This window comes from Cynocephalus volans, chromosome 5 (genome assembly GCF_027409185.1).
Source record: "Cynocephalus volans isolate mCynVol1 chromosome 5, mCynVol1.pri, whole genome shotgun sequence".
In the NCBI taxonomy this organism is placed as follows: domain Eukaryota; kingdom Metazoa; phylum Chordata; class Mammalia; order Dermoptera; family Cynocephalidae; genus Cynocephalus; species Cynocephalus volans.
The window spans coordinates 156,149,812-156,166,173 of NC_084464.1; the positions used below are offsets into that span (position 1 = coordinate 156,149,812).

Here is a 16,362-nt window from a genome sequence, read left to right on the forward strand (position 1 = left end):
TGCACTGGTGCCCACGGCCAGTGGGAGACTCACTGTCGCCACCTGACAGGTGAGGAAGTCGGAGCTCAGCGAGGTCAAGGTCACGTGGTAGGTGGGGGGGTCCCAGTTCTCACCGTTGATCCCCGACACCTCTGCCAGGCATGGACAGTGGACCGCATAACCCTCAGAAATGAAACGCTAATAAGAGGCAAATTTAACGAGCACTTGCCACGCGCCGGGCACTCACGAGGCGCTTGCACGAATTAACTCAGTCCTCCCTGGAACCCTGTCAAGTGGTGCATTTACCACCCCCGCTTGACCGGCAGGGCGACTGAGGCACAGAGAGTGGACGACGGCGGGCGGGCGGGCGCGGCGGTGGTTTGCAGCCCGAGCGCTCCCGGGGCCATATAAGGCGGCGGGCGTGCAGTGACGCTGCCGGGCTCCCCGAGGCGGCCCGCGGCCTGCGTCCTCCTCCGCGGCGAGGAATGTGTGGAATCTCCTCCCTCGCTGCGGCTCTCGGCGGGGCTGAGCCCCCGCGCCCGGCCTCCCCGCCCCCGGCCTCCCCGCGCGCCCTCGGGGCCGCGTCCACGGCGCTGGGGGAGCGCGCGCCCGGCGGAGCGCGGCCGGGGGCTGGGGGCGGGGGCGCGCCCTCACCTGCCCGGGGCGGCGCGGGAGGGGGGCGGGGAGGGGAGGGGAGGGGAGGGGAGGCGGCCTGGGAGGCGGCGGGGGCGGAGCCTGGCCGGGCGGGAGCTGCGGCGCAAAGTGAAACTCCTGGAAGTTGCGGGGGCGCGGGGAGCCGTGGAGGGCTGCGCGCCCATGGCCCTGAGCAAAGGGCTGCGGCTGCTCGGGCGGCTGGAGGGCCCCGCGGGGGACAGCAGCGTGCTGCTGGAGGCGCGCGGCCGCGGCGACTGCCTGCTCTTCGAGGCGGGCACGGTGGCCACGCTGGGTGAGTGCGGGGCGGCGACGCCGGAGGGTGGGGGGGCGCCTGCCTCCGCAGAGACTTGGGACGAGGGCGCCTCCCTTCCCCGAGGTGACCGGTCCGGGGTCGCGAGCGAGGCGGTAGCTATTTTGAATGAAGTGGCGCTGTCGGTGGCCCATGGCGGCCCGCAGGCCCTCCGCGGGGGTCCCCGGTCCCGCCCCCACCGAGGGCTCGGTTCTTGGAAAGGCGCTCTGGGTTGTACCCCGGGCGCGCTCGGCCCGGGCACCCCACGATGCGTGTCCGTGATCCGAGGGGCTGACTTAGGAGCCGGCCCGACCACCGGGTGCCTGGCGGGTTTTCCTCAGCGGCTGTTGAGACCCCTGGTTGCCTTCGGCTTGTGTTGGCTCCACTCCGCAGGGATGGGAACCGAGCGCCGAAACCCAGACTCCGGAGACGCCGCGCACGGCACCCTTGTCGCGCGCGTCAGTGGTGCGTGCATGGCGCTCGGAAGCGGGCATTCCACCTGGTGACTGGACCTTCATGCTGGGTGTTGGATGATGCCAAGCCGGCGTTCTTCACCTCTGGGCTTCGGAAGGCTCGAGATGGGCATTGTGCTAAGGCCTATAGAGACATCGTCTCACTTAATTTTCACGATTCTACGAAGAGCTATTATTATCCCCATATTGCACACGAGCAAACTAAGGCCTGAAGAAGCTAAGAAACTTGCATGCCCGAGGTGACACAGTCCACCTGGCTTCTGTGTGGCTGTTTCGGTAATGTCATACAATGCATGGCTTCCTGGTATTGACAACCTCCTGATCCCTTGTTCTGTGGTTCATGAATACGAGGAAGTAGGCGCCTAGGTAGCATCAAAGAGAATGAAATCGGGTAGGATTGTTAGAATTTTATTTTATTACTTTGTTTTATTTCATTTCATTTTTTTGCTGACCAGTACAGGGATGGAACCCCGGACCTCGGTGTTATCAGCACCTCACTCTCAACCAACTGCGTTACAATTTTTAAATGTGAACACTGGAGAGTAGGCTTACAACATTAGGTTTCCGCTGCACCGTCTTCCTGGTGTTCTCTGCTGAACAAAGTGCAGAGCAGGGCCACTGCACTTTAGTGGTGGGCAAATGCAGCAGGCCATCCGTCGCTAAATGCCGCCAGCCTTGCTTTTACATTTGTGTGCATTGCCTCCAGTTAGGATATGCCTCTTGGAAGGACTGTCTGTTCTATTTTCAGGTTCTTGGATAATTTCATTAACATATTTTGTTATCTGGCTTGTTTTCAGTCACTTGGTTAGTGAAGACAGTATCTCCAGTATTCTCACTGTCTTAAATTTGCAGCGAATCATGGATTAAGTTATTATAAGATTATTCCAATTTGTGCTCTGTCTAGAAAAGTCCAAGTTTGGTCACCTGGTATGCTCTTGAAAGAAAACCACAGAAATTTCCATTCCATTTTAGATGTCTACTTCATACCACATTTATCAGAACCAAGAGATTAATTTCATGGTACAAAACTGTTTCATCAAAGTGATTAAAACGTCCTTCAGTTGGATTACAATTATTAAGCATGTTTCCTACACATTTAAGAGTTCCTTTGAAGCCACTTGGAAAAAAAAGACTTTATTTCAAAAGCAAATATTTAAAAATGATTAATGAAAGTAATATAATGCATATCTTCCATTAAGGAATTAAGTTTGGGTTGAGATGCGTTACATTATGTTGGCAATTACAGTACACTGTACACTAGATTTTGAAACAGAGGATGTAGTGAAAGGAATTGGCACGTCCTCAACTCACATGCAGTCTGCTTTTGTCACTTAACCTAGCGTTCATTTTTCAATAGAGCTTAGACTGAATACTTAATTTTTCAAAGTCTGTTTTTCTTAAATGAAATGAAATAAAACTATTTTTTAAAAGCAGCTGTCGCATTTGATGGTATTGCTGGTCCTTGAGAAGGACTGTAAGAGAGAGACTTCTGTTTCTAGAACGTTGTTTCAGACTTTTAAAATATCCTGGAGGGATCACTGTTGGGTGGAATGGCTCCTTGAAGTTCCTATCTGTGTTCCAAAGCCTGAGCTAGCTTTTTTGCTTTCTTTTCCTTGACAAGGTCAGGAGTGCTTTCCTTTTTTACAAGGAGGTGGTAGTTTCTACGTTTGTGTGGGGACAGTACACTTAATCTGCATAGCTGGCTGCCTAATCCTGACCTTTCACCTTGAAGGTGAAGACCTTTCACCTCGTGGGTGAGGGTTGGGGGCAGCTTCATCTTCATCTCAGCTGTGGCTTTCCTGCAGTGGGTCCCTTGTGAGTAATGAGAGGCTAAGAGACTAAAGTCGTGGGTTCTCGCCATGTGGGTGGTGGTTCTGCGATCTGCCCGGCCCTATGGCAGATGCGTGCTGCTGCTTCTGGGGGCAGCAGGGGACTCAGGTGAGCCACCAGCAGCCAGCAGCCAGAGTACATGCCCTCTGACCCTGGTTGCCAGCACCTTCACAGCACATTTACCCCTGTGGGATCCTAAATTTGAAAAATGCTGCTCACTGGAAGGGGTCAGCGATTCCTTAGCAGTGTTTTCAGTCAGTGAGACAACTGGGGTCTTGAATTGGATTGTGATTTTAGGAAAGACTGATGATCCATGATTGGTTGAGTGTTGGACTCTTTCATTCTCACCGGTCCTCTCGTGTCCTCACTCATCCTCACCTGTCCTCCTGTTCTGACGTGGACTCTGCAGATGGTCTCCACACTGGGCCATCCAGCGGGCTAGCAGGAGAATTGTGAAGGAATAAATCACAATTCCTGCTTCTAAAAGAGTTAGGTTGAGAATCTGTCTTTTATGTGGATCAGTGGGAGCAGAAATTCAAGGGCAGAAAAGCCACATGCACTGGCACAGATGTAAAGGGTTTTTGTCAAGTCTTCTTGCTAACCTTTCACTGGAAGGAGGCTTCTTGAGTACAGGTGAAAAGCCATAGCACACACCAGCCTCCCTTGCCCACGGTCTGAGGCCAGCACACAGTTGTGCTCTTATTTGCACACTGGGACAAAAGGTACTTGATGTCCGTCCGTCTCTTTTAGATTCACAGTGGACCAGCTAAAGGGAAATGTGCTTATTGTTAATGGATTTCGCCAGTTCTGAGTGAGCACCAGTGCTCCAAAGTTCAGTGTTCTCAGACAGCCCCAGGAAGCGCGGCTGAGAGCATCCGTGTGTTTGCACGCGTCCGTGTGTTTGCACGCGTCCGTGTGTTTGCACGCGTCTGTGCAAGCGAACCCAGCCGTGTCTCCCTAGCCGGGCTCGCTGCTGAACAGACATGGGGAAGGGGCCTGAGAGACTTAATTAGGTTAATTAGTGAGTGTCCCTAAATTATTCCGAGCTTCTGGGGGAAAGGGTCTAAACAACAGGCCTGCGTTCTCCCAGCTGCTGTGTTTGTATAGAGGCCACGTCACTTTGTTTGAATGAGTGAGATGGCCATAAAACCGCAGGGCTTGGTCTGAACTGTTGCCCTGTTCCCTTCCTCAGGCTTTGTGCCCTGGTGTTATTTGGGCACTGACTTGAAGTTTGACCTGCCTAAGAACGCTGGAGAGAATTGAATATGTGGCCATTTTATAAATTCTCCTGGGTAAAGTCGAAACACAGGTAGGGCCAGCTGGGGTTTCAGACTCCTGAGATGGGAAACTTGAGCAGCAACCTGGGGCCACAGCAGCCTGTGTGCCACCACGCTTCCTTTCCTAGTTGCAGGTTTTCTCAGCGTAATACTTATAAAAATGCGAATTGGGTTCCAGGTTCTTGTTTTGGCTGTGTGGCTCAAAAACTTTGTTGTTAACCTTTAACTGTGAAAACGTTCAAACCTACACAGAAGTAACGGGAAAAAAAACCCTCATGTACCTGTCGCTCAGTGTTAATGATTATCAACATATTATCAATTTTTTTCCCCCATTCCTATATTTTTAATGAAAAAATGAGTCTCCTAAAATTTAGTTTGTCCAATGCCAGGGACATTGGGACGGCTTTTTTTTCAGACTTGGGTTTATGTATGTTAGTTAAAATATTTTTATTTTATTGTGAATTGACAAATTATATACATTTATGGGGTATAAAGTGATGTTATGATATACATATACAATGTAAAATGACTAAATCAAGCTAATTAACAAATCCATCAACTCAAATACTTATTTTTTGTGGTGAGAACATTTGAAATTTACTCTCTTAGCAATTTTGAAATACACAATACATTATTGTTAACTATTGTCACCATGCTACGTAAGTTCAAAATTTACTTGACAGATTTCATTGTGACCAAGAGCAGCAATGGTGGAGGTGACTGGTCCTAAGATTCTGGTCAAGTGCCACGTGGGAAGAGTAAGCCACAGCCTGGAAGAACAGGTGCTCTCCAGGCAGGGCTCCCTGTGGCCCCCTTTGTACAGTAGTGGTGGACCCAGGAGGAGAAGGTCTGGTCCCCTTGCCAGCACTGCCCCTAGCCCTTAGCCTCGGCCAAGGGAGCCTCCTGGCGTTTGCACTTCCCCTTCTGGACAACACTCCTGCTATTCAGGACTCTGGAGTTTGCTGCAATTGGTGCCCAGCTGCCTCCGACCTGCACAGGCCTCCTCCCAGAGTCCCGTCCTGCCTCTGTGGGCTTGTTCTGGGGGCCTGGGTAAGCTTGGTTGAGTAGACAGACAGAGCTATGCTTTGCACTGAGGTGGCACCAGGCAGATGCGGCACCTGTTTGACTCTGTTGCTGTGCCGGGCACCTCAGCTAAGGGCCCCAGGAAGGCTGCAGGAAGGCCCTGTCTGGCCAGCCCGCCAGCCCTCTGGGTGTCTGCGCTCGTGGCTCTGAGGCTGGCAAGTTGCCACTTGCTAGTGAAGCTTCTTGTTTCTGAAAACCACTCGGAGCCTATCAGCCATGAAGGGCAGGCGGGCTAGCTAGTTCCCGGTGGCCCAGACAACCCCCAAGTCCCACAGTATGAATGTGAAAGGCAGAGCTTAATTATTATGCAGTTTTTTGAGGACACGGGACTCTCCGGCGAGGCCTCTGTGCAGGCACAGGAGCTGAGTCCTTCACTGTGTTCCTGCATCTGTGCCCATTCTGTCCTGCCTCCCCCTTTGAATCTTAAAAGAAGTGACCTGGCAAGGTAAAATCAAAGATGGCTTTGAGGTCTGAGCTAAGCCTAGAAATCTGATGCTATGCATTCTTTTATTAGATGCTTATAAATTAGTGAAAATACATGAGATTATCAAAATAAAATCATAATAATGATTATAAAATAATGAAAATACATGAGATTGTCTCTCCTTGATTCTGCTTTCTTATAACCAGCAGAAAACTTATAAAAAGCAATAGTAATTTAAGCTTAAATAGGGAACACAAAGTATTTATTAAAATATTGTAAACTATGCTAATTCCGTGGCTGCTTGAGCATGTTCTTATTAAGAGCCATTGACTTTCATAAAAGCATACCTTTCATTGTTGCATAGCATTAAAAAAAATGATCTGGACTGTATAGATTTGGATAGGGATGAGGGGAGTTTCTGTGTCTGGGAATGTATGGTGTTTTTTTGTCTGTTTTAACTAACTATACATGCATTAATTTAGCTGCACCATGAATCTTATTAATGACTGATGAATATTGTATGTTGGAAAAATTCTCGTTAAGAGGAGGATACTGCTCTCTGCAGCTCCTGCTGCTGATTAAGCAAAGCTGAGGTCAAGTGGAACCCAGCTGGGTCCTGCCAGCAAGAGTCAGTAATAAGAATGCCGTCAGATGCAGCAGCTGCACGCGCTCCGGGGACAGAACAGTGACACTGGCTGTCACAGACTGTTTCAACAATGGGGCTGGTTTGTTTTTATTTAAATGGTGTGGATAAAGAAAGGAATATTGGAGAACCAGTGCTGGAAGTGGCCTGCTGCCCCACCCAGGCCCTTGTGACAAGGTACATCTGTGTGGCAGCATCTGTTTCTCTTTTCACCTGGGCCACTAGGGCGTGGGGCCGTGGTGAACCACATCTGGGTGGGAAACGTGGGAGGGCAGCAATGGAGCTGCAAGAATGGAATTCCACGTTGGAATCTTACGTCTCCAGAGTGGACAAACAATCTTGTATTTTCATTTCAAAGGTTCACCTGCCTCGTCCTCCAGACAGACCATATAAACAGTGTTTGGGGGTGACGACTGAGAGATTTTGTCTAGTGGTATAAGTTGATTTTAACCAGAAGCAGTGGGACTTAACTTTCGAAAATTAGTATTATTTTTGCTGTTTATTGGCAAGGGAAGAAGTATGATTTCCATTAGGATATTAAAAATACTGACAATTGTGAAGACCCCAGGGAATCCCGATGGGAACACAGGAGAAGTCTAGTCTCCTAGAAGGTTCCTCAGGGGGTTCTGGTACACGAGCTCCCCCTCCATCGCCCTGCCCCACCCCTGGCTTTCCAAGGTGTGACTGTGTGTGTCTGAATCTGTCTGGGGAGCATTTTTTCTAACTTACATAAAGGAACCTTCTGGGCTCCAGGCTGCCCTGGAGAGTTGACTTCTAAAGGCTTTTTTTCTAACTGCATGGTAGTGATGAAATTTTTAATCCCACTGCAGAAGTGATATTTATAACTTACCCCTAAAATGTATGAGCAAATTACATCAAACCGTACATACGAAATGAGAAAATATAAGGAAACAATACATTTGCATCTGAATAGCTCCGGACTTCTAGGGTTTTTAAGTGTGTGTCTGACTTTGGCAGCACTCTTCCCTTTTAGGTTTCTGGTTCAGTTTGCTGGCAGGAAAATGAGGTTACTGAGAGCTTATTAGAATTTCACATTAAAAGAGAAAATAGACCCACAACAAAGACTGGAGGGTGAGCCTGTGTGCAGAGGGTGTGAGCTTTAGGGCCTGGGCTGTGTGTGACCTCCACTTTTCTCCCTGGCTTCCCGTGACAGTCCTCCTCTTGTGTCTTCTGTCTTCTCCCCTCCTGAACACTCTTACAGACTTTTGGGTGCAGATGATAAGATTGTACACTCAGAAAATGCAACAGCTAGGTGCCAAAGTGTCTGTGCATGCACGTCTGGGATTTGGTGTGCTCTGGGAGACAGACAGATGGACACGTGCGCACGCACACAGCGGCGCGCAGGGGTAGGGGAAAGGAGCATGGAGATGTTGATAACTCTTGGACTTGGGTGCGGTTTAGATTTAGTGAATTCATAAGTGGGCCGCTTTTCAATGGCAGCAATTAAAAATCAGTAGCCTTCCCATATACCATTATCAATCAATCAGAGTATGTGATGGGAAAAAAAATTCTGCTCCCCACGGTTTCTGGGAATCAACAAAATGCGTAAGGCCTGAAAAAAGGGAGCTGTAAACCTTTACTGAAGCCCTAGTCTGTGGAAAGGTGTGTCGTGTTCTTGGGATGGGGACATCAGCATTTCATGTAAAGATGTCACTTCTTCTCCCGTTAATCTGGCAATGCAAGTGTCATGAGCAAAATCCAACAAAGTGCCAACAGGAGCTTTACGTAAAATTCATAGGATGATTCTGGAGTATATCTGGAACTGCCCCCTCGCCCAACCTTGTTCTTGCCTTAATCCTCCTATTGTGGTTTGTGGCAGCCCCATCCAGGTGACTGCTTCTAACAAAAACCCGTGAGTCATCCTGATTCCTCTCTTTTCCTCAACCACATCCAACCTACCAGCACGTCCGACCATGCGACCTGCAAATCATATCATGAATCCCACTGATGCCCCCTGTTGCCGCTGAGAGTCCAGCCACCACCCGCCTCTTCTGCACTGCGCGCAGTCTCCCAACTGGTCTCCTGGCTGCCACTCTCCCCTGGTCCCCACGTGGTGGCCTGATCTAGGCCTGCACGGCCCTGTGTTCTCTGCCCCTGCCTGTTTCTGCAGCCTCGTCCCCCGCTGTTTCCTGGGCTCACTGCTCTTGAGCAGCCCGACTTGTTCCCGCCTCAGGACCTTTGCACTTTGCCATCACAACTGCTCACGATGCCCTTCCCCGGTTTCTGCCTGGCTCCCGCCTCCTCCAGGGCTCAGCTCGGTGGCTTCAGTGAGACCTTCCTGACCAGCTTTGCTGGAATAGCCTGTGGCCTCCGTGTCCTAACTGCCTTGGTCCCATCACCTGTCTTCCTTTGTTCCAGCACATACCACCGAAATTAACTTACAAATCTGCTTGCACGTGTGCTTTCTGTTGTCTACCACAAGAATGCGACCTCATGGGTGTTGTGGGTTGAATTGTGTACCCCTAAGAGATATATTGACATCCTAACCCCAGTACCTATGAATGGGATCTTATTTGGAAACAGGGTTTTGCAGATGTAATTAATGTAAGTTAAGATGAGATCATATTGGAGTAGGGTGGGCCTTTAATCCAGTATAACCAGTGTCCTTATAAGAAGAGAAGATACACAGAGGCAGACACGCACAGAGGAAAGAATGTCGTGTGAAGACACAGAGGGAAAACGGCCATGTGAAACTGAGGCAGAGATTGAGTGATGCTGCCACAAGTCAAGGAATGCCTGGGGCTACCGAAATCTGCAAAAGGCAAGGAAATTTGGCCTTGCCAACACCTTGATTTTGGAATTGTAGCCTCCAGAACTGTGAAAATAAATTGCCATTGTTTTGAGCCTTCCCGTCTGTGGTGCTCTGTCACGACAGCCCCAGGAACTTAACACGGCATCGTGTGTCTTGTCCAGCACCTCAATATTCTCAACACTGCCTGGAGTGGGGAAGAGGCTCAGTGAACACTGCTGAATGGTGAAGAAATGGCAAACAATAGCCAAGAAGATTTTGAAAAAGATCCACAAGGAAAGACGATCTGTCAGAGAGCAAATGTATTATGAAGCCCTAACAATGACGTAGGCTGTCAACACAGATCAGTGGGGTAGAGCAGAGGGTCCAGCACCAACTCGTGTAAATAGAGTAATTTAGTTTATCATCAAGGTGACAATTTAGGAAGGGTGGGTGCTCAATAATTGGTGTTGGTGCAGTTGACCAGGGCAGTGTCTAACAGGGCTCTTGCTTTATTAGGCTGAGTCCTCAGGCCAGGCCACCCTTGGAGTGGCTACTTAGAAAGGAGGAGGCCTGGAGCCTCGGCTTGCCAGGAGGACAGCAAGTGGTCTTGCAGCAGTTCACGCAGGCCATTGCTCACACACCTGTCCCTCTGGGAACCAGCTCCTTCTCCCACTCACAACCCTTGACGTCACAGGAGTGAGCCCCTCACCTGGCATCCCCATGCAGGGGTTCTAATTTACCCATGAGTCCTCCCTGTCCGATTTGCCAGTCAAGGTCATTTTTACCGTAAGCAGGAGTGTCTAGTAACAGAGTTGACATTCTGCCTTTACCGAGGTTTCCAGGGAACCAGAGCTAGAGAGTAAAACAGATGTCAAGTTCTCATATAGAAAAGAAAAAAGGTTTTGTTAAACCTGTGACCACAACTATCCCTATGGACGCTAGTTAAGTTAGAGCCCTACATTCTATCATTCATTAAAATAAATTCCAGAGGCGCTTAAGAGTTAAATGTAAAAAAAAAAAAAAAAAAAAAAAAATCCAACTTTCAAAGTATAAGAAGAAAATATAGGAGATGCTTTCACAGTTTTATGGTATGGAAAGACTTTCTAAGCAAAGCATAAAACTGAGAAGTCATCAAGGGAAAAAACTGACAAATTAAGGAAATATTTTTTATTGTAGTATAACATGCATATAGAAAAGTTAGCAAACTGTTAAGTGTACAGCCCCAAGAACTTTCCCCAAAAGGACACTCCACGTAACCAGCGTTCAGATCTGGAGACAGAATGCTGGCAGCACCCCAAACCGCCCAAGGACCCCTTCACCCTGTGTCAGACTGATGGATTTGACTACATAAAAATTGTAAACTCCAGTATATCAAAAGACACCTTAAACACACTTAAAAAACAAGCAACAGCCGGGAAGGAAACTGTACAACCCTTTGCTACACATAAAAGGGCCAAAGAGCTCCTGCAGACCACAAAGCAGCAACACAAATACTTCAACAGAGAAACTGGCAAAGAATATAAGGGAAAGTACAAATGGCCAAAACAATGGTGCCAGGGCAGCTGGCTCTATCACCTTCTCTCCTGGCCCCACAGCTGTGCCTTCGCACCTGTCCCCCTCCTTAGCCCTACCCCTTTCCCATGACACATTTGGGTCTCTCAAGTACCTGCTCCCTGCATCGGCCCCACAGGCGTACAGCCAGGCCCAGATTGGACTTGCCCACCGGGTAATGCACCTGCTTAGGGCCCCACTGAGACCTTGAGACAGGGCTCCGAGGAGTCAAGCTCAGGGCTGGGGACATGAAGGCAGGGCTGTGCTCATAACAGCAGCCCATGGCAGGACCAGAAGCAGCAGGAGGCAGCAATGGGGCCACAGTGCTCAGAGGCTGGGGCAGGCGGTAGGTAAGGCATCCCTTCTGCAAAGGCCAGGGTTAGGGAGGACAAAGCCAGGAATCTGGGACAGGCATCAGAGGCAGGCAGTGTTCATTCTGTAAGGGCAGGCTTCCCCCAGGATGGGCCCCTGCAATAGAAGGATGCCATATGCAGATGACTGGGACACTGTCACCCGTGGAGGTATGCAGCTGAGGATTGCAGAGGAAGGTTTCGAGGCCCTGCCTTAAACACAGCTGCTCAGCCCAGTGTTTCGAGAACACAAAGCAACATCTTATGGTACACCCGTGTGCCTTGAGATGCAGTTTGGGAATCCCTGCTGTTTAGTGATTAAGATGCCAGGGCCCAGTTCTGACCTAGCCAGAAGGCCAGTTCCAGTACAGAAAACCCTTGGCTGGTAAGTTAGAGAAAGCGGTTTCCAGATCAATGAAACAGTGGTAACTAGGGCCATTGGAGAAGGTTTCTTCTGCCCTTTTGTAAAAAATAGCATGAGTCTGTTTCCCTGATGTTAGACAGGGCCTCAGAAATAAACAGGCATCTTTAGTTCAACATACTCGTATGGAGAAAGGCCAGAATAGTCACAAGTGATATATGCCCCAAATATGGTGTGTGGGGGGATGTGAACAAGGAAGCTTAATTAATGTGTCTGTTCAGAGTTTGGTTTGGTTGTTTACTCCTCCATCTTCCCCGGACCTGTGTGCCACTGCGTTTATCAGAGGCCCGAGGCTCTGGAGCACGCGGCTGCAGCTCCGTGGTAGAGTCTTTGCAGCGCATCAAGCGCAGGTCAACAAGCAGGTCTAATTAGATTCCTAACTCCTGCTAGTTTTCTCACAAACAACAAATAGATATCAGAAAAGCCTGAAAATGAATTATGGCCTGTTTTCTGAATTCTGGATTAAAATGTGGAGTAGGACTCGATGTGTGTGGGTCCATCGGCTCTCCCGCAGCCTCCTGCAGCCATGCCCTGTCTTCCGCAGAACCCCCACGTGGTCAGCCTCTCCTTCCAGGCTTCCTTCATGCACACACTCCCCCAAATCGGGCCTTCCCTTGAGGCCACTCTGCCCATCCTCCTCGGGCGTGGTCGTCCCTCACCACTACTTCAGGTCAGGGCTCCTCCCCCTCCTGGTTGGGATCTCCCTTTGTCCTTGGCCACGCTTCTCCATTCACTGAAGAGCTGTCCACCTTGCCTCTGTCCCCATCCTAGGGAAGGTCACATGCAGAGGATGGGCCACTCCTCTGCTGACCTCTCCCCTACCACCACCTCCCCATACCTCTGGACCTTGTCCTCCCCTGTAGGACATGGCCGCAAATGCTCAACCTCAAGTGCCCTGCAGCCACCACCTCGGCCCGCCCCACTCATGCCCCTCCTCAGGTCGTCTGCAGCCGCCAGGACCTGTGTCCCCTGGCTCCTCCACCTCCCCGCCATCTCTCACTCCCTCACATCCTCTCTTCCCTCCTCTCCTGCCTCGATCCCGATCCCTGGCCACCCTTACTCTCTGGTGGACGCTCCACTCAACCCGTTCCCTCACCTCCACTCTTGCCAGCGAGACCCCCGCGCCCAGGCGAGCCCGCTGTCCTCCGCTCCCTGCACGCCTGGCGCTGCTGGACGTGGCCGGAGAGAACACAGTGATGTGGGCTGCTCTGTCGCGATTCCTTAAGGAGTGTCCGTGCTGTGCGGTGACATTACTGCATTTTCCTAGTCACGTTTCTCTTCTGGGCTCCAGGGTGACAGTTTCCTATTTGCTCGAGCCTCTTGTGTCCTGTTTCTCAGAGAACAGGAAAGTGGTTCGGAGAGAACCCCCGCCGGCCACCCCCGGGCCTGGCTCTGTGCCACCTCCCCTCGCTGCCGCCGGGCCAGCCCCCAGCTCTTCCCCGTCCCCTGGGCCCTGCCCCTCTCGTCTTGTGTGACCGGGTTTTCACAGTTTGCCCCTTTCCTCCCTAACTAGCCCACTTCCACCATCACGCCAACATCTCACGTGAAGAAACCCTCCCAGCCCCCGCTCCCCAGCCCGTTTCTCTGTCCCCCCGCCCCCGTGAAGGGGTTGCCTCCACGTGCTGTCTGCACTCCTCCCCCAGGCTCCCGTGAAGCGGCTCCAGCCAGGCTTCCGTGCGCCACTCCTCTGACCCCTTTTGTCAGGGTCCCCGGGCCTCCGCCTGCTGAGTCCTCCTCCGGCAGCCTCCCCGGGCATCGCACCTGCTTCTTGAAGCGTTTTCCGCACATGGCTTCTGCAAAACTCTGTTCTCCTGGTCGTGATCCTTCCCGTTGCCTGTTTTTCTCCTAGCACAGCGCCTGGCACACAGTAGGCATCTGGAACCTTTGTCGAGTGGTGGAATTGAAGTGCGAGAATGGTGTGACTTTCCCCTTCCCTCAGGCTCCCCCAGTTCCCCAAAGCCACCTTCCCCTGTCTCTGCAGCATAAGGAAGTGTACGTGGGTCCCAGCACATGGCTTCCACGTGTGTGTGTGTGTGTGTGTGTGTGTTCACGTGCACATGTTGGGAACAGGAGGAGACACTGAGGCGGGAGGAATCACCTGAGTGAGGAAGAGGAGGTGGGGAAGGACCCAGGAACTGGTTTGGCCGGCCTGTTGAGGAAGAAGTAGCTGGAGAGACTGGAAAAGTAGCAGGGAGCAGAACCACCAGCCTCCGGGCCAGGCCCATGAGCCGAATTTGTTAGCAATTGGGAGCAAAACAAAGGGTCTGTTGTGTGAGGAAGTGATGGAAGCCTGGACCCAGGAGGACTCCCTGGGGGAGATGGAAGACTCCGGGGTGAGATGTTCGGTGGGGCCGTGGAGCATGTCTGAAGAGAATGTGCACACGCTTGTAGAGAAATGGGCATCTTTATGCTTTGCCCCTGCTCCCTATCGGGTGGCAGCCTGTGGCCGCCCCTGCCCTGCCTGGGCCACACCGTCCTGGGGTGTGGAGAATGGCTGGTCAGGGCCAGCCCTCACCAGCTCTGCCAGACGTGTGCCTGTAGTGGGGAACCCTGAGCATTTTCTGATTGTTAAACCTGCCACCTTCCGCTGAAGAAATTGTTTTAGAGATTTTATGCTTGACGGTTTGGTGGAGAGCTCTGGCTCCTGCAGCTTAGCCTGCCTGCTTCTTGCACCCGCCCCCTGTGAGATAACAGCAGTCTCACATCCCCCAAGGGCCAGATGCAAAATAGGCTCCAAAAGTGACCGATGGACTGTGCCCCATAATCAGCCAATCCAAATTAGCTGGACTGCATCCCTCATTTACATAAGAGGACCTGAATGGGAACCTGGGAGGGAAAAGGGCGGGAATTTAGGCTATATAAGGGGGTCTTTTCCTTTATTCTGGGAGACACTGGTGTAGTTTTTGCTCCGCAGTTCTCTCCTTGCTTGCAAGCAAAAAGAGGCGCCATAACACTGAACAAAGAGCTGCAACACTAAGATAAAGAACTGTAAAAACTGCAACACTGACGCCAGTCTTTGATTCCTCTGTGTGTTCACCCCACAACAGTGCCCAGCACTCTGTCAGTTTTTTTAAGGTGCAAATTGCTTTCCTGGATTTCTTTTTAAGGAAGGAAGACTCTGCTGCAAAGGCTCAGTGGCCAGTCCTGCCCTCAAGCCCCCTGTGTGAGGAGGAGCCACCCCGCTGCTGCTGGCCACCTCAGCTGCTGACTCAGCGCAGGGAGGGGTGCAGAGCGTGCGGGAAGGCCCCACCCTGCCCCGCGATGGTTTCTCAGCTCTGGCCTAGGAGACTGAACTTATTCATGTGTTTTCTGGCCAGGTTGTGACATGAGCATCTCGGGGGTAGTGCATTTCTCAGGGCAGGGTTTTCTGAGTGCCCCCTCTCCCAGGGCTCTTTTGTGTGGCTTGCACTCTGGCAGTGGGGGGAACGGGAGCATTTCTTCTGTGTCTGGCCAGTTGGCTTTTGTCTTGGCTCTCAGTGCCTGTTTCTAACCCATGTTGTGATTTCCACTTTGTTGTGATTTCCACTTTGCTTAGCAACCGTCTTGCAGCCTTTCTCTGCCCCAGGAAAGCCATTGTCTTTCTGGAGAGCTGTTTCAGCTCCAAACTGGTAACAGGCAGCAGCCAGTCTGAACCAAGCTCAAAATTAGGACGTGAAGGAGACTTTGAACTTGCTCTGGATGAGTCTATCCTCTCGAGACCCTGAAATACAATACGACAGTTTAATATCATGCCCAAGAAAGTAGCCACAAATGGTACCTCAGTCTTGGGCTGTCTGCATTGTTACGTTGACCTACTTATTCTGACCTGTGAGCAGGCTTCACTAGCATTTCTTTGTGGCATGTTATTGTGGAAAATATTATTTTCTTTGGCAGCTGGCCGGTAAGGGGATATGAACCCTTGACTTCGATGTTATCAGCACCACCCTCTAACCAAGTGAGCTCACCTGCCAGCCCCTGGTGGGAAATATTATTAAAGACAGAAGTACACGTGGTTTGTTTGGTTATTGATCTGACTGACTGCCTGCTGGCCGGGTGGCTGCCTGCTTGGCCCGGTGCTTAAGCAGAGCAGATGCTGGCTACAGCCCATGGGAGTGGCAACCCCACTGAGATCTGCCCTACGTGGGGAGGTGTGACCACAGAGCTCTATCCTGGCAACCAGAATTCACGGCCAAGGTTGCTGTGCTCGGGGCAAGCCACCATTTCCCCTGGACCCTCTCAAGTGGTGGCTTCTCTTCTGCTCATCCCGGGGCCTGGAGGAGTCTCCGCAGGCCCCGTCATACCTGTAGTCCACCCACAGTCCTTCTCAGCCTGTTACTAATCCGGACTGTGTTTGTCACAAGCCATGTCGTTCAGTAACATAGACAGCTTTTCTCAGGTTACCAGGGAACCAGGACTAGAAAGTCAGCATAGGGTCAGTTCTCTTGTGGGAAGGGCACCAGCCCTGTTGACCCTTGACCCCAAACTCCCTGAGACTGTGTCACTCGTGGCCCCACCTTGTTGCACTTGTCCTGGTCCCTTGTTCATTTTTCCTTCTTTCTCTTTGGCAGTTTCTCAGGTGAGCACTGTCCGCATTGTTGGTAATTCAGTCACCACATTGATCCTTCCGGGGACCGTGGGCTCCTCTCCTCCACCGAGA

General features: G+C 51.2%; 1 protein-coding gene across 3 annotated transcripts in view; it reads left to right on the forward strand.

Moving 5' to 3' along the window:
* The first annotated feature begins 795 nt into the window (after window positions 1-795).
* SYNJ2 (synaptojanin 2) overlaps window positions 796-16,362 on the forward strand; it is an 83,127-nt gene continuing 67,560 nt past the window's right edge. For all 3 annotated transcript variants that reach the window (XM_063098432.1, XM_063098433.1, XM_063098436.1), the window contains exon 1: window positions 796-925. In XM_063098432.1, the coding sequence (XP_062954502.1) occupies window positions 796-925 (130 nt within the window). The remainder of the gene's footprint in view (window positions 926-16,362) is intronic.